This window comes from Octodon degus, unplaced genomic scaffold, assembly GCF_000260255.1.
Source record: "Octodon degus isolate 3935 unplaced genomic scaffold, OctDeg1.0 scaffold00052, whole genome shotgun sequence".
NCBI classification, from domain to species: Eukaryota; Metazoa; Chordata; class Mammalia; order Rodentia; family Octodontidae; genus Octodon; species Octodon degus.
The window spans coordinates 3371955-3393651 of NW_004524628.1; the positions used below are offsets into that span (position 1 = coordinate 3371955).

The 21697-nt window shown below is 45.5% G+C and overlaps 1 protein-coding gene across 1 annotated transcript in view; it reads left to right on the forward strand.

The window, feature by feature from the left end:
- The window catches only part of Mall (mal, T cell differentiation protein like), a 33814-nt gene extending 12720 nt beyond the window's left edge, over positions 1-21094 (forward strand). The window contains exons 2-4 of the mRNA XM_004633148.2: positions 16190-16357; positions 17908-18030; positions 19580-21094. Coding sequence (XP_004633205.1) covers positions 16190-16357; positions 17908-18030; positions 19580-19642 — 354 coding nt within the window. The 3' untranslated portion in view covers positions 19643-21094. The remainder of the gene's footprint in view (positions 1-16189; positions 16358-17907; positions 18031-19579) is intronic.
- Positions 21095-21697: the final 603 nt, after the last annotated feature.

Consider the following 21697-nt stretch of genomic DNA (forward strand, 5'->3'; position numbering starts at 1 on the left):
AAAAGGAAGGAAGGAAGGAAGGAAGGAAGGAAGGAAGGAAGGAAGGAGAGAGAGAGAGAGAGAGAGAAAGGAAGAGAGAAAGTAGGTGGAGTTGCCAGGGGCTGGGGAAGGGGCAGGGGGAGCGGAGTTCCTGCTAGGGTGGTAGTAACAATGGCTGCTGCTGCACGGTGTGAATGTACTTAATGCTACTGCGTGGCACTTCCAAATGGTTAGAATGGGAATAACAAACGGGGGAGGCATACAAGGCCCAAGAGACCTTGGACTTTGTCAGCACGTGTTATAGATGTCTCATCCGAGATGCAACGTTTGTCTTCACTGTGAAACGCCACCGTATGCCGGGGAGCCCCGGGGCACTGGGGTTTCCCCTGTGGCCAATGTCCACGGGACTCCTGTATGGAGCCTGTTCCTGTCTGGCCCTCAGGCGCTCCAGGAGCCTCAGCTTCCCTGTCCTGCTGGCCTAGTGGGTCTCTCTCATTTTGACTTGGCCTTTTCCTCCCAGCCTGACAATTCTGTGCGTTTTCAATCCCTTGAGTATCCTGGGAGGTAAGGCAATGCAAAGCTGTCATGAAAATGAAGAGCAGCGGTAAGAAAGGCGGTGTGGTGTTAGCGCGGAGGGGCCCCGCCACATGGACCGTCACCCTGCTATGTAGAAAAACCTGCCCCTGGTGTCCCTGCCCCTGTGCTCCTCCTTGGTCTTGGTTTCTTGTCCGCCTCACCCTGAGCCCACACTTCCTCTTCCCACCAGAATCTCTACAGACTGCCTCCCATTTAAAATACTTTTCAAGCCTCTGTCACCCAGCCCAGCTTCTTTCTTCTTTCTTTTAAAACTTAGCCAGGTGTGGTGGCATGTGCCTGTAATCCCAGCACCCCGGTGGCTGAGGCAGGAGGGTGGTTGGGAGTTTCAGACCAGCCTGGGCTACAAAGTGAGCCTGAACTGCACAGCAAGACCCTGTCTCAAAAAGACAAAATAATAATGATAATAATAATAATAACTTAAAAATCTATTTGGTTTGGAGCTGCTTAAATATGAACACGGTCCCACCTCAGAAACGTTGTCCCCGAGCCAAGCAGTTCTCCTCAAATCAAAGACACCGATTGGCTTATTGGGTCTCATCCCAAGCAAGTGCACACAGGCAGAAACGCACACACCCCCATTTCTCCTTTCTCTAAACCACAGAGCAAGGAGCGTACTGATCTCTGGGACTCGTCCCATAGGGGGATATGGAGAGTTTTCTTACTCTTTCTGAAGGCTGCCCTGTTCCGCTGTGCAGAGATGATTGATTTAACTGGCCATGCGTGGGTGAACCAGCACATAGGTCGTTTCCTATCTGTAATCAACAGGATGCAATAAGCGGCTTTGCACATTCTTCACCTTGTTTGTGAGCAGCATCTGTAGGACGAATTCCCCAAAATGACATCACCGCGCTGAACAGTGTGTGTGAATGTAACATTTTCATCAGTAGGGCTGGAACAATAGAGTGGTGAATGGTAATTATTTAAACCGGATTGGCAGTGGGTTTAACAAAGGGCTGTGGATGGACACTGAGGATCCTGTACGCCCCTAAAATTTGTAGGTGAAAACTACGCCTGTGTATAGGTTTATTTTTCTGGGAGATCAAAGCTTTCATCAACTCATCGGAAGGGTCTGTGCGCCTCCACTACTCTCACCTGTCCAGCGGATAGGTCTGCCGTTCCTTCCTTCTGGAAGTGAACCTCCCACCCCTGAAGGAGACAGGCCTTGGACATCCCCGCCTCTGGGTCTTTCTCGTAGGTCTTCCCTCCTGTCCTCTCCCCCATTTCAAACGTTTATAGCTGCCTGCAAGTGCCCGAGGGAGACCTGTCAAATCCTCCAAAGAGCAGGATGGGAGAGGAGCCAGTGAGACTCCCGCCTCTAGTTGACGGACTGAGAGGCACCGAGAAGTTAGATAACCTGCCCAGCGGGCAGAGCTGGGGACTCGAGGCCAGAAGGAAAGACTCCGCAGGGGAGGGTGGGCCAGGCGAAAGCAGAAGCAGAAACAGTCCCGGCTTTCAGTGCAAGCTGCACCACCGGGCGGGGGGCGGGGCAGGGCGGCCGTCCTGCCTCCGCGGGTTCTCGGTCAGAACCTCTGGAGCACGACCCAGGCCTTGGGGTTTTCCTGAAGTCCTCAAAGGGCCCCAGGAATTCGCAGGACTGAGAGTGCTGCCCCGAGGGTAATTCTCAGGCATCCACATGCGTTTTCGTTTTCTTGTTCTGGAGATTGAACCCGGACATATTTTAGAAGTGCCTTACTTTCCTGCAGTGGTTTGTTTTCTTTGCTTTTTCATTTTTTCTTTTTCTTTTCTTCTTTTTTTTTTTTTTTTTTTTTTTTTTTTTTTGAGACAGCACTCATTTTGTAGCCCAGGCTGATCTCAAACTTTCAGTGATCCTCCTGTCTCAGCCTCCCGAGTGCTGGGATTATCGGTGTGCTCATGTAGTGTTTTTGTTTGATCCTTTTCCCTTATTAAACAATTTTCAAAACTTCCCAAAAGTGATGAAAAAAGTGTTTTTAAAAGGACCATTTCAAATTCCTACATTTCAGGTTAGCCAATGCGTTCCAGCTCATGGTAGCTATCATTTCTATTGAACACTCCAACTGTCCTGTCATTGGCCAGTAGGAGCCTACCGCATTCTTTTGATCAGAGCCCAGGAGCCTTTGGAAAAGGGTCTCACTTGTAGTGATCCTCCTGTTTTCAGCCTCCCAGGTGCTGGGATTACAGGCGGGAGCCACCAAGCCCAGTCTCAATTGCCATGTTAGTGTGCCCTAGGGGTGGGGCTGGCACCACTTACTAGGGATCAAACCCTGGCTGCTGCGCTCTGCCTAAACGATTTAGTCCGCTGAGCTACCTGGCCAGTGAAAATTTTCTTACTGTCATAACAATATGCCCAGCCTCAGCATGGTGAAGATCTGTCCAGAAGAAAAAGACCCTGCCAAAGCGTACTTGAAATACCCTTGCCTAAGTTAAACCCCCCACACTGCCTGTAGTGGATTTCTAACAGAACAGGTGGTCAACTTCTTACACCCAGCTGTATTAAACTAGTGTGGTGCTGGATGCGGGAGGCCCACCAGAGGGTTGTTGCCAGCAGCATAAATGCAGAACAAGAGAAGCTGCCTGAACGCTGGTAAGGATGCTGTCTGGAGAAGCTCTTGGGAGCTGCTGGTTCCCTTGGGCTGCTCTGCTGGAGGACCTTGTCATGCTGGCTTTCCTGATGAACTCTAGAGGCGCTCTGGTCCTCATCGTGAGCATCACTTCCTGGCTCTGGAGGGGAAGGTGGTGCCCTGCTCAGCCTCATGAAGCTTGTCGCACTGGCTTTCCTGATGGGAACTCGGGCTTCCTCATCGCTGGAGGAGCTCGGGACCTCACTGTTGCTGAGGATGGCTGTAGTACTTTTGGGGGAGCTCCGGTGTTTACCTTGAGCTACATTCTAGCTGCAGTTCAGATCCCTCAGCCTTTAGCACAGACCCTTCATCCTACTAGTGTAGACTATCTAGCTTCCACCACAGATCTTTGGGGCCTTCCAGCACAGATCCATGAGGCAGGCCTGCATGAGACCACGAGATACTGTCATGGGCTCCAGGCCTCCAGTTGGACTTGTGGGAGGCCCTGTTCTGAGCTCTAGGTTTCCTGCTGGACTCATGCAGGATATTAGGATCTAGGCCCTCAGCTCGAGTCTTTAGGTTTTTTGTGTGTGGACAGAATTCCTGCATTTCTTATATATGATTGTTGGGTCATTCGTTATAAAATACTATTATAAAATATGTCTTGAATTAAAAAAAAAGAAATACCCTTGCCTAAATGTCTAATTGTAAAATAAATAAATGTCTAATTGTAATAAAATATTCTTCCACTTTGGGGGCCAGCCCAAACCATCTAAAACTATCTCCTGCTCTTGGGAAATACAAAAGGAAGATTAAAATGGGAGAAACCTTAGCCTGCCAGGAGAATTGGTAAAGCCAACTATGAGAGGTTTTAAAAGTAAATAAATACTCAAAATTCTCAACCTGTAAACTACCTAGATGATGGGAGGCCAAAATGAGATGACACATTCTTTTGGATTGTATTGGTTTTTCTTTTTTATTCTAAGAAAAAAAAAACACCAAAATTTCAAAACAAGATCATAGGAGGGCAATAATGGTTAATGCATAGTTTATTATTACTTTTGAATTAGTTACTTGGAGGCTGGAGAGATGGTGCAATCATCTAAGCACCCATCTGGTGAGCACAAGGATCCAGGTTCGATCCCCAGTACCACATGCTGTGCCAGCCCCAGAACCCTGCGCTCACCATGCCGGCCACAGAAACGGAGCATGGTGGTGGACACCTGTAATCCCAGCGCTCGGGAGGCTGAGACAGAAGGATCACTATGATTTTTGAGCTGCGCAGCGAGACCCTGCACCAAATAAATAAATAAATAGGTTGCTCAGAATACAAGATATATGCATTTCATTGTCCAAGCAATATTAACATAAATGTTTCTTTTCAATGAACTAAGTGAAATTAGTAGCATAACTATTTTAGATATTTTGTGTACACACACACACACACACACACACACATATATATATATATATTGCTTTTCCCTTTTGTTCTCCTTTTTTTAATCTCAATTTCCCTTTCTTTTTGAACAGTTTCTTCTCATTTTATAATATCTGCTATATATTTTGGGTCTTATTTACTCTTTTAGCTTCTGACACTGGGGGGGTGATATGTTTGCACATGTGCATCTGATTTATTTCACTTATGAGTGTGATGTCTAGTTGCACCCATTTGCCTATAAAAGTCTTCAGTTTATCCTTCTTTATGGCTTAGTAGTACTCCAATGTATGAAAAGACCATATATTCTTTATCTATTCCTTTTAGATAGGTATTTTCCTACCTAAAAATTTTGTTTCCAAGATTTAGCTATTTTAAATTGCACTGCTATAAAATGGCTGCACATATATAACTGTGATATGATGTTTTTCATTCTTCTGGGAAGATAACCAGCAGGGTAATAGCTGTGTAAACTGGGACCTCCAGTCCTAGTGTTTTGAGGAATCTCCACACTGATTCCCAAAGTGGTTGCACCAGTGTACACTCACACCAATAGTGTTTGAAAAGGGTTCCTTTTTCCCCACAGCCCCTCCATCATTTGTTATGGTTGTTATTGGTTGACTTCTTGATAACAGCCATTCTTTCTTGAGTGAAATGGAATCTCAGCGTTGTTTTAATTTACATCTCTCTAATAATCAGGGATGCTGAACATTTTTTTCACACATTTATTTTGTTTGTATTTCTTCATCTGAGAAGTATATATTCATCTCAGATGCCTGTTTTTAGATTGGGTCTTTAAATTTTGGAGGTCTGATATTTTTAAAGTTCTTTTGTTTTCAGTGGTAATCGTTTGTCTGAAGAACAGCTGGCAAACCCTTTTCCCATATTGTGGGTTATCCTATTACTCTGTTGGTGGTTTCTCTTGCTGTACAAAACCTTTTTAATAAGATGAGATCCCAGTTATTGATTCTTTGTGACAGTTCCTGTACAATCAGGGTTTTCATAAAGTAATTGCCTACACCAATGTCATCAAGAGTTTTACCTATTCTATCTTCCAGTAGATTTAATGTTTCTGTCTTAATATTTAGACCTTTGATCCATTTCAAATTTAGTTTAGTGCATGGTGAGAGATATTTTTCCAATTTTAATCTTCAGCATATGCAGAGCCAGTTTGTTCAGCACCGTTTATCAAAAAGCTTGTCTTTCTTCCGGCAAATGTGTTTGGCACCTTTATCAAAATGAAGTGGTTGAGGATGTCTGGAATTGTTTCGGCATCTTCTAATCTGTTCCATTGATCTTTGGGTCTGTTTTTTTTTTTTTTTTTTTTTATTCCAGTACCACACTGTTTTATCACAGTAGCTTTGTAGTATAATATCAAGTCAGAGTTTGTGATGTCCCCTGTTTTGCCTTTGCTATTCTAAGTCTTTTCTGGTTCCAAATGAATTTTAGGATTGTTTTCTCAAATTCTGTGATATACACTGTTGGAATTTTGGTCAGAATTGCATTAAATCTGGATAACCGTTTTGGAAGTATGGCCATTTTTTCTATGGTAGTTCTTTCTACCCAAGAGCAAGGGATATTTTTCTGACATCCTCCTCAATCCCGTTTTTCAGAGTATGGTAGTTTTCAATGTAGAAGTCTTTTGCACCCTTCTTTAGATTCATTCCTAAGTATTTCATTTTATTTGGATGATTGTGAAAGGGATTTCCCCCCCTAATTTCTCTCTCAGTGAGTTTATTGTTTCTGTGCAGAAAGGCTATTAATTTTGAGTTTTGACTTTGTATCCAGCTATGCTACTGATTTACTTATTAAATCCAGAAGTTTTTAAATGGAGATTTGGGGTCTTCTATGTAGAGTGTCATGTCATCTGCAAATAATGATAGTTTAAATTCATTTCCTCTTGCTATTCCTTTCATTCCTTTTTCTCATCTAATTGCTCTGGCTACAGTTTCCAGCACTATGTTGAATAAGAATGAAGACAGTGAACATTCCTGTCTTGTTCTTGATTTTAAAGTGAAAGCTTTCAGTTTTTTGTCCATTTAGTAAGACGCTGGCTATTGCATTGCCATAGATGCTTTTGTCAGATTGAGATGAAGAGCATTTATTCCAATTTTCTGTAGGGTTTTGTCATGAATGGGTGCTGGACTTTGTCAACAGCTTTTTATGCATCTCTTGAAATGATTGTATGATTTTTGTCCTTCACTCTATTAATTCAATGCATTTCCCTGCATCTGTGGGACGAATCCCACCTGGCTATGGTGTATAAGCTTCATGACGGTTTGCTGCATTCTGTTTTCCCGTATGTTATTAAGGATTTTTCCTCTATGTTCATTAGGGGGATTGGCCTATCGTTCTCTTTCTTATTTGGGTCCTTCTGCAGTTTTGGTGATGGATAATGCTTGCTCCCCGTGGTGTCAGGTCTCCTCTAAATTTCTTGTAGAATCCATCAGTGAATCCATCAGGACCTGGGTTTTCTTTTTTGGTAGGTTTTTAATTACATCTTCTATTTCACTGATTGATATTGGTTTATTGAGGATTTTTATATCTTCTTGATTCAGTTTTTTTTTTTTAATTTTTTTTCTAATTTTATTCATTTATTTATTTAGTGTGTGTGTGTGGCCAGCTCAGCCCACCAGGGGGCGGGGCTGGCTGGCATGTGGTGCTGGGGGATTGAACCGCGGTCTCTGCTTTTGCTTAGCTTAGCTTGTTCTAAGGAGGTGCTTTAGACCACTGAGCCATCTCACCAGCCCCTTGATTCAGTTTTAGTAATTTATATGTATCTGGGAATCTGTCCATTTCTTCTGCATTTTCCACCTTATTAGAATACAAGTTTCAACAGTAGATATAGATGACATGAATTTCTGCAGGGCCCATCATGATTTTACCCTTTTCATTCCTAATTGCATAAATTTGATTCTTTCTTTTCTTTTCTTTCTTTTTTTTTTTTTTTATAAGGTTGGCTATGGGTTTGTCGATTTTATTTAATCTTTCAAAGAACTAACTTTTTGATTCATTGATTATTTGTATTGTTTTCTTAGTCTCCAATGCATTAATTTCTGCTCTGATCTTTATAATTTCCTGCCTCATATGAGCTTTTGGCTTAGCTGCTCTTCTTTTTCTAGAAGTTTGAAGTTCACTGTTAAGTTATTTATTTGTGCTTGCTCTGTTTTCCTGATATGGTTATTCACTGCTATAAGTGAAACTGCTCAATTTCTTCTTCAATTTCATCTGTGACTCACTGGTTGTTTAGGAGGGGGCTATTTAATTTCCATGTTTTTACAAAGTTCTTGTTGTTTTTGCCACTGATTTCCAATTTCATTTCACCATGGCTTGGTAATAGGCATGGGACAATTTCAATTCCTTTGCACTTATTTAAGCATATTCTATAAGCTAGTATATGGCAAAGTCCTGTGTGCAGCTGAGAAGAATGTGTATTCTGATATTGTGGGGTGGAACACTCTGTAGACAGCTACTAAGTCCATTTGTTCAAAAGTTTGGTTCAATTATAATGTTTCATTATTGATTTTTACTCTAATTGATCTGTCTTTTCTGTGACAGTGGGGTATTGAGATCTCCAATACAACTGTATTACTGCTTATTTGATTTTTCATGCCCATTAGTGTTTGTTTTATATAGTCTTGTGCATTAGTGTTGTTTGCATATATATTTATTATGGTTATCCCTTCCTCTTGGATTGTTTCCTTTACAAGGAAATAGTGACCTTCTCTATCTCTCTTAATCAGTCTTGTCTTGAGATTCATTTTGTCTGCAAATAGAATAGCTACCCCTGCTTTCCTCTGGATTCGTGTCATGTGAAGCATTGTTATCTGTCCTTTGAATTTCTTGTTGAATTAAATGTGTTTCTTGCATGCAACGTATTGTTGGGTCTTGCTTAATCCTGATCCATTTTACCAGTCTGTGTCTTTTGATTGGTGAACTGAGACCATGAACACTAGTAATTATAACTGATATGTATTGACTTATCCTTGTCAGGTTATTTTTCTGTCATTGATTCCTCTCGGGTTTTTTTCCCCTCTCTCTGTTTAATTGTTTGCCTTACCTAATGGATTCCTTCTGTTGGAGTTCATGAAGTTGTTGTCTTTGCTATCTCTTTTTAGAATGTCCTTCAAAACATTTAGAGTAGTCATAAATTTCCTCAGATGTTGTTTTTCATGAAAGTATCTTATTTCACCACCAGTTTTGAAAGATATTATTGAGGGGTACATCAACCTGGGGTGAAGGTTGTTTTCCTTTAGAATTTGAAATATTTCACTCCCAGCTCTCCTTGACTAGAAAATTTGTGATGAAAAGTCATCTGTGATTCTGATGGGCTTTCCTTTATAGATGATTTATTTCTTTTTCCTAACAGTTTTCAATATTCTATTTTTGTGTTGAATTTCTCGAATCTTGGTTATGCTATGTCTGGCTGTAGTTTTTTGTGAGTAATTGGAGTTATAGAAGCCTCAGGGTTGTTTTTTCTTTTTTTCTTTTTTTTTCTTTTTTTTTTTTTTTTTTTCGGTACTGGGTAGTGAACTCAGAACCTTGTGCTTGTTGGGCAGGCACTTATTCTATTAAGCTATCTCCCTGGCTCTAAGCCTCACTTTTGTGTATGGCAAATTCTTTTTCCCTATGAGGGAAGTTTTCTGCCATCATGTCTGTGAAGTTTGTTTGTTTGTTTTTAATACCATTTGTGCTCTCTCCTGCTTTTGTATGGACTCCAACCCATCTTAAGTTACTACTCTTTTCATCATCTAGCAGCTGCTGGATTGATTTCTCATGAGCCCTTGTTATTTTTAAGAAATCTTTCTTTTCATGATCACTCATGATATCTGTTTGTATATGCCGTAAGGATTTCATTTCTTTCCTATGCTGAGCATTCATTTCCTCCATAATTTCCCTAAGCTCCTCTATTTTTGTCTGCATCTTCTCTACAGTCACTAACCATGGTTTTCATTGTGGATACCATCTCTGCATTTATCTGACAAATTATTACTGTTTTAATTTTTTTTTTCTAGAGCCCCACTCAATTGCTTTGTTACCACTTCAGAGAGGTCAAGTAGGCAGCTCTTGTATTGTCCCACTTCATTGCCCCCTGAGTTTGCTTTTGGTGACCTGGGTGTCTGGGGTTACATCTTGTTTAAATGTCTTCACTTTCTTTTCTTTTTTTCAGTTTAATTCCTGGAGTGATGCTTGTAAGTTGCCTATGGTGGGTTGCTTTAATGATAGTATTTAGAACCCTTAGGATGTGACTATTTCTCCAAGGTATCTTCCAGGTATATGTGGTTTTATGGTTTTGAGTCTGTTGCAAGATTATAAGTCTTCAATTTTTTGTGGATAAGAAGTTGCTGCTGCCTGTTTGGCCCAATTGCTGGTTATTTGAATCTGAACCACAGTGTGATCCTTAATCAATCTCAGTCTTGGAATACCAGGAAGAATAGCTATTTGAAATAATTGTCACTTTTCTCTATAGTGATACCAATGACAATAGTATAAAGCACAGCACAGAAAAATGACAAACTGAAATAACTATTAATTTGCCACCTTTAACTGTATGAACCAGATTTGTAGTTATATAACAAAATCTAGGGGCTGGGGAGCTGGCTCAGTGGAATAAGCACTTCCCTGGCAAGCACAAGGGCCTGAGTTCAATGCCCGGTTCTGAAAAAAAAATCTAAAACAGACCAGAAAATTGTATGTAGTATATAAGTCCTTAATATGCTTATTTTAGCCCCCAGGGTTGAAATTTAAGAGTCAGGGGAAAAAATAGAGAGAAGAAAAGGAAGAGATTATAAGTAGAACTGGAGGACAATAGGGGATCATGCTAAATTTGGGAAACTGGTGCAAAAGACTGGAGAGAAAGAAGGAAGAAATAAAAAGAACAGAATAGAACAACAAGTACAAAAAGGCTAGAAACCACATTCATACTCATATAAAAATGAGATCAAACAATGAAGGAGAAATAAACAAAACCACAACAATAACAACAAAAAACAAATGAGAGAGAGTCCACTTCCAGGTTTGTCTTTGCTGTCACTGGTAAACCATGTGCAGAGACAGAGTTCTGATCCATGCCAATCTATCCCAGCAAGCCAGCAGTAGCTTTTTGGTGGGGTAGTAGATAATCTCAGTGAGCCTGCACCTTCTGGCCAAGACCGGACCCATTCAGCCTGCAGCTGTCAGCACACCTTCCTTGGGCCTGAGCCCAGCTGGGAGCCCCTAGGTGGAGCTCACAGCTGCTCTGAGTTCTGAGCTCACCTGATCCCTCTCCAAGATGGTTCCTGGCCAATCACTCTCCCATGCAGGACAAATGAGCTCTCAGCATTCACAGCCAGCCAGTGCAGTCCCTCACAACCACTGCTCCCCGTCACCACTGTGTCTCTCTGTGGAGGCCTCTGAGGTCACCAGCAGTTACTGTGTGCTTAGGTTTGAATTGCTCCTCTTGCACAGTGAGTCCCATCTCAGAGAGAAGTCACCACCAGCTACCTCTTCCTTTTCATTGAACTTTCTCCCTTGACTCTGTCCATGGTCTTCAATTTGCACCTCAGCTCCTTCTTGGGTCCAGGAGATCAACTTCCCTCCTTCTTGTCTTCCTCATGTTTCTATACCCCAGCATCTGGATGGCAACACTCAGAGAGTTTCTCTTTTACTTACCACTCTGCCATCTTGGAGCCTCCTTTGGATTTTTATTCACCTGGAATTGGTCCCTAAACTTAGTCCCTTCTACTGTTTAGAAAGTAGACAGGTATAGAAACTAAAGTAAATAGCATCCTTCTGCATAACTGTTTGTGTCTAGATGTCTCCTCAAAGCCTCATGCAGTCATGGAGAAGCTTCTAGAGTTTGTGATTAATTCATGATCCAATGCTGGAATTATGGGTGTGAGTGCTATTCCCACCCTGGGGTGGGTAATCTGCATTACAATGTGAGGAGGGGAGAGAGGCTCCCCAGAAGCCACAGCTGCTTCTCCTCCCTTTGATCTTTGCTTTTTTCTGCTGCCATGAACAGCTGCCCTCTGCCCTGTGCCACTCTGCCTTGGAGCCAGCTGAATATGGACTAAAACCTCCACTCACTGTGAGCTAAATAAACTTTTTCTTCCTTAATGTTGGGTGTTGGAAATTTTGTCCCAGCAACATGAAAAAAGTAACTGAGACAATAACTTTGATTATGCAGCAGGAGAACCATTTTAAAAGATTCCCATGCAATTTGGATTGATTGAAAAATTAGCTGTGTGAAAGCCTGGGTAGGAACAGGATCCCAGCCCCTCAGCCCTCAGCCCCCTCATCACAGACTGCTGAAGGTTAAGTTCAGAAAACTAAATAATGTACATGGGTCAGCATCTGGACAAGAAATCCTGAGGTTTTCAGAAAGGGAGCAGGAACTCCTCTCCAGGTACTACAGGGACAGAGGCATCCTGGCTGACCTCAAGCCTGGCACAGGGGACCTGGCAGTACATAGTAGAAGGGATCAAATGGCAGTTCTCTGATCTTTCTAATGGAATTAGATTTGTAGCTGGACTAAGTAAGGAGTATGAATGAGTGCATTTCATAAACTGTAAAGTACCTAGTGAATATGAGATGGTGCTGATGTTATTATGGATTCATTCAAAAGAATATATCATAACACCCCTCACCCCCATGTTCTATTTCTAGGCACTGTGCTGGGTACCAGGAATACAATGGTGAATGACACAGCCCTCAGAGGTTGCATATGAGCATAAAGCTTTACAAATCCTGCTGTAGTCACTAGTTTTACAAGCCCTAAATGACATTCCCTTTAATAACTGGCATTATTGGGGCATTGGTCCTGTGTACTTGTTGGTGAGGAAGACACTTGGCAGGATCTACAAGGCTGAGGCCTGGCACCTCTCTGTACCTGCAGACCCACTCACTGGGATCAGAGTGCAAGAACCCAGTTCAGGAGATGTCAAAGGGCAGGATTCCCATCCCATGGCAGCCTCTCCCCAGGACAAGCTGGGCCTACTCCCTCTCAGCAGTTCCAGAAGCAGCCTAGGACTCAGGGCATGCTGAGCCAGCCACTGAGACTGGGCATGGTGGCACATGCCTGTAATCCCAGCACTAGGGAGTCTGAAAACAGGAGGATCACTAGAAGTCTGAACTGTGTAGTAAGACCCTGTACCAAATACATTTTTAAAAAATCAGAACCTGAACATTTGTAGAGTGCAGCTGAGCTAGACAAAAGTCAGTGGAGCCATTTGGTCCAGAGGCTCTCTAGGAGCATCATGCAGAACTGAGCTGCCTTCACAGACATGAGCTTCCAATCAGAATTCACCAAATACCGGGGTGATGGCTCAGTGGAATAAGCCCTTCCCTGGCAAGTGCAAAGGCCTGAGTTCAATCCCCAGTTCTGCCAAAAAAATACATATATGGAATTCACCAAATATAGGAGGAATGAAAATTAATAGAAACCACAAACTACAGAATCAAACATCGTGACCCAGTAATGGAATTTTCAGCTATGAATATAAAATAAATACTAAGCAGGAGTAGCAAAAAGGTGTCTATATCTTAACATGTAGCTTATAAATTGTGGGACACCAAAGACAGACAGAACACACTAGAAGTGCCCAGATCCCAAGGATAGCTTCTTAAAAAGCAGCAACAATTCACCCAACCTCCCCACAGCAGCCACGGGAGCCAAAAGGCAGTGGAATTCCGTGGGAAAATGTAGGTCGTGGTAAGAATGCATCTTGGAATGGCTGAGAGAAGTTAATTTTCAGAGTAACACTAAGAACATTGTCTAACAAATCAGACTGACTGCTACCAACCTACCTTCACTAAAGAGACCACTTAGCCAGATAGCTCAGCGGATTAAAGCATCTGCTTAGGCAGACACGGGCACCAGGGTTCGACCCCCGCATGCCATGCTGGCTCTGCCCTCGGTGCACTGAAACAGTGATTGAGACTGGGCGTGGTGGTTTGCACCTGTAATCCCAGCACTTGGGAAGCTGAAAACAGGAGGATTGCTAGGAGTCCAATCTGTGTAGTGAGACCCTGTAGACTCTGTACTACATGCATTTAAAAAAAAAATTTTTTTTTAAAGCCACTAAGAGGTACTTCAGGGAAAAATGAAATGATCCCAAAAGGAAGTCTGTGATGCAAGAATATCTTTGAGTCCCAAGGTAGGGAAGAAGTGTTTTGTTTTGTTTTGTTTTTTCTTTCAGGAAGAATTTTTAAACTTGATAAAAAGCATGACCTATAAGGGAAAATATTGATATGTTCACCTATATTGAAATCAAGGACTTAGTATTTCAAAATCTACCATAAAAATGTTAGACACCAGCTAACAGAATATATCTGCAGCATAACTAATAGCCAATGGTATTCATGCTCTTGAAAAGGATTCATACGAATCAATCAAAACAAACCTACAAAAATATATAATCAAAAGAAACATTAAAAATGTACAGAGGAGGCTGTGGAAATGGCCACCAAATATACACAAATAGGCTTTATCTCATTACTAATCACTAAGTTACAATCAAATGAGATACATTAACCTCCCCAAAAAAGCCTACCAAGCTACAGCAGAGACCCTCAACTACTAAGCTTAACATGTTGCACAACACAATGTCGATACATTAAAAGTCAGATTATCTCTAACAACAACAAACAATTGGGAAAGTATCTTTAAAACACTATTTAAAAGTAGTTTCTCCCAAAATGGAATATTTAGACATCAATATAACCAATGTGTACAGACACACATGTTACAAAAAAAAGTACGGATAAAGGCTATCAAAGAATGTCTTCACAATTGCGCAGAAATACCAAGTTCATGGATTGGAGGCCTCAGCATAGTGAAGATACCAGGTCTCCCCCAACTGAACTGTACATTTAACATAGTAAAAATTCCAGGAGAGAGGGTGTGTATATTGACAAGCTTATTTGAAAAAATAATAAGGAAAAGCAACAGCACTAGTAAAGAAGTTAAGCTGTCAAGAGGGTGAGTAATCGCCTCTTAAATGTGCAGAAGTGTGAGTCACCTGCACTTGCAACTCTTTGGATTACTGTAGCTTCATAGAAAGTTTTTAAATATGGCAATATGATTCCTCAGACCACAGACTCAGGAGTGACCTTTGGACCCCAGCTGGCCCCTGCTTCCCACCATCATGACAGCTCAAGTGGTCTCACAGTAAACCGGTTCTTCTACTTCAAAACACTTTGAGCACTTTATGAACGATAGATTTCTGTGCCCTCTATGAAGTATGAAGTGTAAGAGACTGAACATTATTATTATCTTCAGAAGCTGTGTACCTTCACGCTCGATCCTGTAACTCTCTCTCTCTCTCTCTCTCTTTCTTTCTCTCTTTCTCTCTCTCTCTCTCTCTCTCTCTCTCTCTCTCTCTCTCTCTCTCTCTCTCTGATGAGTCATTCTAAGCATAGGTGGGGAAGGGCGGGCCCTGAAGGAATTTGGGAGCAACAAAAGAGTTCAGGACCTGTACAATTTGAAGAGACTGAAGGGCAGGTACAGGCCTGGGGTGAAGCAAAGGAGGCACCTAGCAGGCAAAATGTAATGAGACAGTCTCAGGGCCGCCGTACAAGTTCAGACTCATTCTTTGCAGAGGGACTTCTAAGAAGAGACGCCCAGTGAGCAGGTACGTGTGAGAAATGGGTGGAGGTGAGTTCTCCACGTCCCCAACTCATACGGGGCTTGAAAAGCACAGGTTTAGTAGGAGCGAGTACAGGGAAAGTTGAGGAAGTTGCAAGGCCATCTGAAGGAGGTTTGGGGAAGGACGGGAGCTCAGAAAGTTGGAGATTAACCAACAGCAAGGCTACGTGGAGTTCACATGGATCTTTGCCCTCCCACCGCTAACTGGATGCCATCGGTACTGCTATTTGGTTCCCTCCCAGGGCTCACAAGAGCAGGCCCAGAAAGAAAGGGAGAGAGTTTTCTCCACCCAGGGTATCACAAGTCACTGAACAGAGCTGAAAAGTGATTAACCAGGAATCACACTGTCCAACTTGTAACTGAACCCGGAGCATCAGTGCTGAGATCTGGAGGCTCCTCTCAAGTGCCTGCAGGCCCAAGCAGACACTCAGTAGGCAAAGGGACGAGGGAAAGGGAAGAGGCTTCCACAGTGTGGGTGAACAACAGGGAGTCTGCCGCAGGAGGACATGGCGTGTTGGGCATGTGGAGGGGGATGTGGTTCGCTGAGGACTGTGGCTCCCTTTCAGGAAAACAGTTTCCCCTCAGCTAGCCTACTCTGGCCTGGGAAATAGTTGTACCATGTTCAGAACCATGGATTTCTCATGAAGTATCCCAAATCTGGAATTTGTTTTTCACTTGAAAAATCCTGTTTTAAACATTGACAACGTTATTCAGGTTGTTCTTTTATTATCATTATTTTTTAACTATCCATTTCAACATTGGTGGGCTAAGATGATGCAGCCAGACTTGGCCCAGAGACCTTCCTTTCACAACCTTTGTGTGAAGCCTTGAGTTTTTAGGCAGGACCTGCGCTGACTCAGAGTGACCGTCCTTTCTGTCCCACTACCTTAGCTCCTCCTAACTTCATTTCAGCTTTTAACCAGAGCAGAGGAGAAAAGGGACACTTTGCACAGGGAAAACATGCCCCACACCAGCGAATTAACCCTCTTCTTTCCTGCCTTTCTCTTACAGGTATTCGGGTTCTGGGTCTGGGTCCTGGTAGCTGCCACCCAGGTAGCAACCCCGTTGCTGCAGGGATGGGTGATGTACGTCTCCCTGACCTCCTTCCTCATCTCGCTGATGTTCTTTTTGTCTTACTTGCTTGGATTTTACAACAGATTTGAATCCTGGAGAGTGCTGGTAAGAACCAAAGGAGAGGATGCCCTGAGACTGATGTCCCAGGTGTTGTTGAAGGACCACAGGCCCAGCTGTGTGGGGAGGGGGAACCAGAGACCCTCGCAGGGCTTCACCCCTGGGAGATGAAGTCTTTTGATTTTAGTACATTCTGGAACCAGGTGTGGTGTCATGTCATGCACCTATAGTCCCAGCTACTCGGGAGGCTGAGAATTGCTTAAACCCAGGAGTTCAGAGGCAGGCTGGGCAACACAGTGAGACTCCACCTCTTCAAACATAAGATAGAATATTCTCATATATCACTCCTAAATTTTATTCATGGTAACCAGAGCAACACTGAAGAAAATGCTAGTAACAAAGAAAATCATTCTAGTTGAAGGGCTTGCACTGGTCACTATGACAGGCTCACTCTTCCATATGCCATGTGAATTTTATGGAAAATGTATATACATTCCAATTACACCCAGTCAACAGTCTTGGAAGTCTATGCCTTCATTTAATATAATATTAATTTTCTTCATGTTGTCACATCATCTTGTCAACCATTTGGGTTGTTCACTGAGTCTTCATTTCCTCACCATAAACTAAGAAAAACAAAAGCTGACTGTATAGTTCAGCTTTCCTGTCACTTAGACAAAAACACCCAATACCCAGAGGCTTTGTTTTGGTTCCGCCCACGGTCAGCCAGGCAGAAGCATCATGGCGGACTGTGTGTTGGAGCAAAGCTGCCCTCTTCCTGGTGGTCAGAAGCAGACTACAAGGAAATCGCCTTGACAGGAGATTAAATTTTCCAAATCCACCGGGCCTCGCCTCTTCCAGCGCGGCCCACCCCTCACAGCAGTCAGTGCGGCGCCCCTGTGGCCCCAGCACAGCTTCAGGGCTCTCTCAATCCAGTCAGGCTGACACTCAAGATTAACCACACACTGTCCTCTGAAGTTAGCTGTGAAAATTAAATGGTACTTGGTGGGCACTGTATGGTGAGGACAGTGCCCAGCCCACAGCAGGTCTCCTTAAAGCAAATGGTTCAGCCTATGGGCTTGGCTCTCAAGGGACCTGGGTTCAGGTCCTACCTTAACCATGTAGCCACTGGCCTTAAGTGTGAGCTTCCATTCCTTCAAAAGGAAGCCAAGAATAAGAACAAAACTAAATGAGTAAAGGGCTTCAGTTAGAGCTTGGCATCAACCAAGCAACCAATGAATGCCAGCTGGCATTGATGTTGTGTGCGTGTGTGGTGCTGGGGCTCCCAGAGCCTTCATGCTGAACTGTTTCCCCAGCCACCAGTGCTCCTTTTTATGACATAGGGACTCACTAAGTTTCCAAATTGCCAGGCTGGGCTCAAGCTCATGATACTCCTGCCTCAGCCTCCCAGAGTTCTGGGATGATAGGTGAGCACTCCAAATCCCCAGGACTAACAGGATTACATATTATTGTTTGCTACATGAGTAAAAGCAGGAGTTAGGGGCTGGGCTCAACACTTTCTTACTCTCCTGCTGAGCTGTGGGAGGGGACAGTGCTCAGCAAGTGACCGTGGCCCTGGCCTCTGCTTGCATCTCCAGGACAGCCTATACCATGGGACCACTGCCATCCTGTACATGAGCGCTGCCGTCCTGCAAGCCCACGAGACAATCATGTCCGAGTCCAAGAGTGTGAAAAACTACTACATCAACACTGCAGCCTCGGTGAGTGGGCTGGGCATCTGCTACCACTGAGGCACTCAAGCCACCCTCGGGGGGCGTGACTGCCCTCACTGGGGCGCCCTGACTGTGTGAGGTTTCATTCTCCCCATGCAGCTTAGATGACCCTGAGCCTACAGCTGCAGGAGCAGAGGGGGAGGAAGAGGGGTGTGTGTGTGTGTGTGTGTGTGTGTACATGCATGCCCAAGCTCAAGTGGGGCGTGACTGCCCTCGCTGGGGCGCCCTGATTGTGTGAGGTTTCATTCTCCCCATGCAGCTTAGATGACCCTGAGCCTACAGCTGCAGGAGCAGAAGGGGAGGAAGAGGGGTGTGTGTGTGTGTGTGTGTGTGTGTACATGCATGCCCAAGCTCAAGTGCCACCTCTTGCCTGCTGTCACACTCTAAAGCCACAAAAGTCCTGCCAAATTAGGGGCAGAGCAGGATCCCAGGCCCTAGTGCCTTTGGGCCTTCCAGGTCTGCGTCCTCCCCTCCCTCCTGCTGCGCAATGGCACCCCCAAGTGGCAGGGAGCTTACTGCGACACAGCCCTCTGAAGAGTCTGACCTTCTTGGTCCTTGAGGAAACTTCCAAAGAAATGCGCACTGCCAAGGCTGAGCCTGTGCCCACGCCTGGCACGAGTCATCCTGGCGGCTCACCTGGCCTCCTGGGAAGCGTGGCCTCCTCTCCACCTCATCCGCTCTCTGACACTTGTGTGCCTTGCTTGTTTGCTGCCACTGCGGCTGCTACGGTGTAAATTCTTGTCCACTGGCTTTCCATGCCGTTCTCCAAGCACGGCAGGAGCTGAAAAGCTCGGTGTGTGAGTGAGAAGAGGGTGTGAGTGGACGGCTGGGGTAGCAGGAGGCTGCAGTGGCCTGTAGGATGGGGTGTCCTGAGGGTCTCAGCCTCTGTCCTGAGAGAGGACACCGTGGTAGAGTGTTAAGCATGGCTTTAAACATGATCCTGTTATCCTCCTGGTACAGATTAGAGGCAGGTGGAGTAGGCAGAAGGGAACAAGGCGAGGCCACCTGTGTCCCAGTGAGGGATGGTGTGGCTGAAGTGAGGGAGAAGTGAGGACAGGAGCAGAAGTCGGAAGACTTTGGGGTGGCTTTGGCCATGCGGTCGGGGAGGGGATGTAGCGGGCTGGTGGATAGCTGGATGAGATGAGGAATCGGGCTCCCTGAGTGGGAGGTGCTTACAAGGAAGAGCCGTGAGTCCAGTCTGGACCATGAAGAGCCTGGGAGGGGCTGGAGACACCCACAAGCAGGTGTTCATGGCGGAGGACCCTGCAGGAGCCAGAGCCCAGATGTGTAGTCAAGAGGAGTGCAGAGGAGAGAGCACCGGCAGGGAGGGAGGGAGCTCCCTTTTGAGCAGCTGGAGGGGCCCCTGTGTGCAGGTGCAGATGGAGACTGTGTGGTCCCAGGAGGGGGACCCAGGGATGCCAGCAAGGGGGGCTTTCCAGGGACAGGCTGGGGACACTGAGACCTCCTGGGCCACAGCGATCCTAGGGGTGGGGGTGCTGGAGTTGCTCCTTCCTGATGCTCCGTGGTCTTCTCCTAGTTCTTTGCCTTCATCACCACCCTGCTCTACATTCTCCATGCCTTCAGCATCTATTACCACTGAAGGGTCCAGCAGTGCCCAGAGAGAAACACACCCCGAAGCCCAGGTGCCTGACCCCCGAAGCAAGCTTCAGCACTTGCCACGTGGAGGGTGTGCATCGACCACCAAGCATCTGCGGTATTAACAGGCCGTCCTCTGTGATGAGCACCAAGACCCTGCCGCACGCTTCCCTGAATGTTTTCCCCATGATGATAGGAGAAAGTGGACTATGTTCTGACCACGAGCCCAGCCCTTCTAGAAAATTAACTTGGAAGCCCTCGTTGCTGAGACACCCAGCTCCACTGCTGCCATACCTGTTGGGGACTCTGCCTCAGCGATGAGGTGCCCATAGCCTTGGGCATATTTAGTCTTATTTTCTTAAAATCAGAAAGGCCCTTGGAGGTGTCTCAGATCAAAGGCCTGTGCACAGGTCTGCTCCTCCTCTCAGGTTTCTGCCCTAGTACATGTTCCAGCCCTTGCTCCCCTCCTGCCTGAGACAAGGGCTCCCATTTCACCTCTTTTTCCTCCACCCACCAGCATTGGGAGTCAAGGAAAAAATGGCTTAGAACCAACTTAGAGGGGAGGTTCATGGGGGGGGGGAATGAGCGATTGGCTGTACAAAATCATTGTACAGTAAGACCTGTGGACAAAGGGTAAGGACAAGATTGGGGGCCTCGGCCTGTTGATCCCCAATCCTAACCCTCAGAGGCCGGCCCAGCTCAATGCACCTGCTCCAGGCCACCAAGACCTACTTGCTGAGGGCCAGAAGCCACCTTGTCCCTCAGAGGAGACCCTCACTGAAGGAAGGGGGATGTCACAGCCACGGATTCCCCTCTGGGTTCCTGTCAGAAGCATGGGGCAACTACTCCATCATCTCAGGGGTAGTGACAGGGCCTCTTCCCAGGGGTCTTTCATGTGCATCCACCCCCCCATGGTCCCCTCTAAGTGAGGCCAGGCCCTCACAGGGCTGCCAAGACCCCTACCTAGAAAGGCATTTGCTTTTGGGGGACTATTTCCCAAGAAGAGGCTGGCGTAGCACACAGAAATGCCAAATCAAGGTGCTTGGTTTCAAAGGAAATGTCTCCCCAAAGAAAGCTGTGCTCTCTGGCACTTCCCCACCCAGGCAAGGGTCTCATGGGCCTCAGGACAGGGTCTCCTGATGCAGTGGGGGAGGGGATACTGCTTGAAACTGCCTGTGCCTGCTGTCACTTGGAAATGGAATATTTACATGAAAGGGACTTGTCGTACTGATGGTAGAGCTTGCTGTTTTTGTAGCACCTTTTTTCCATCCTTGGGGGATATGGAACTCACCCAAGGAAAACCTCCAGCTTCATCACTGTTCACTGCTGCTTGCAGGTTGCCCTGATAGCCCTAAAAGCCCCTGTCCACCGTTCCTCTGTACCTGGCTCCTGTCTGGGATGGACACTGTTCAATATTTACTGAGTGGCCCCAGGGAAATAAAACCTGTTTGTATGGTAAGAAGTACCGAGTTGGTCGCTTTCATCTTGCAGGCAGCTGGGCCCGGCCATCATGGCTTGGGTCCAGTCAGCTGTGTCACCAAAACTAGCCTCCCCTTGGGGGTCTCAAGTCATGCCATCCAGGTTCCCCATGGATGGAAGCTGCTGGGGGTGGCAGCCCGGGGAGCTGGAGTTTGTCTCTGCTTCAGGAAGAACCGCTTGGGTACAAGTCTCAGAAGTGAAATCCTGGCAGCTGTGGGAAAGTCAGGACGTGAGGGGCATGGTGGAGGTAAAGAGGCCGTGGTAGGAGTGGAGAAGGCTTGCCTGACATCCCCGCCTGCTTTCTCCTCCCTCTGCACCATAAGGCTTGTCCTGTTCCCAAGAAACCCTAGCCAGGCCTACATCACAGCAAAGTCCCTCGGTTCCCTCCTCTCCCTGCACTGAACTCTGTCCCTTTCCCCCTGGATTCAAGGGGTCCTGCACCTTCCACAGTTCGCTTTCAGGGGAAACAGACTGAGACCTCCCACAGCATCTCTGGAGGCCATGGGGTGTCCTGGTACTAGGGCCGCTGGGGATTGGTTCACAAGATCTCACCAGCCTAACCTTGACGGCCTGTGCTGCT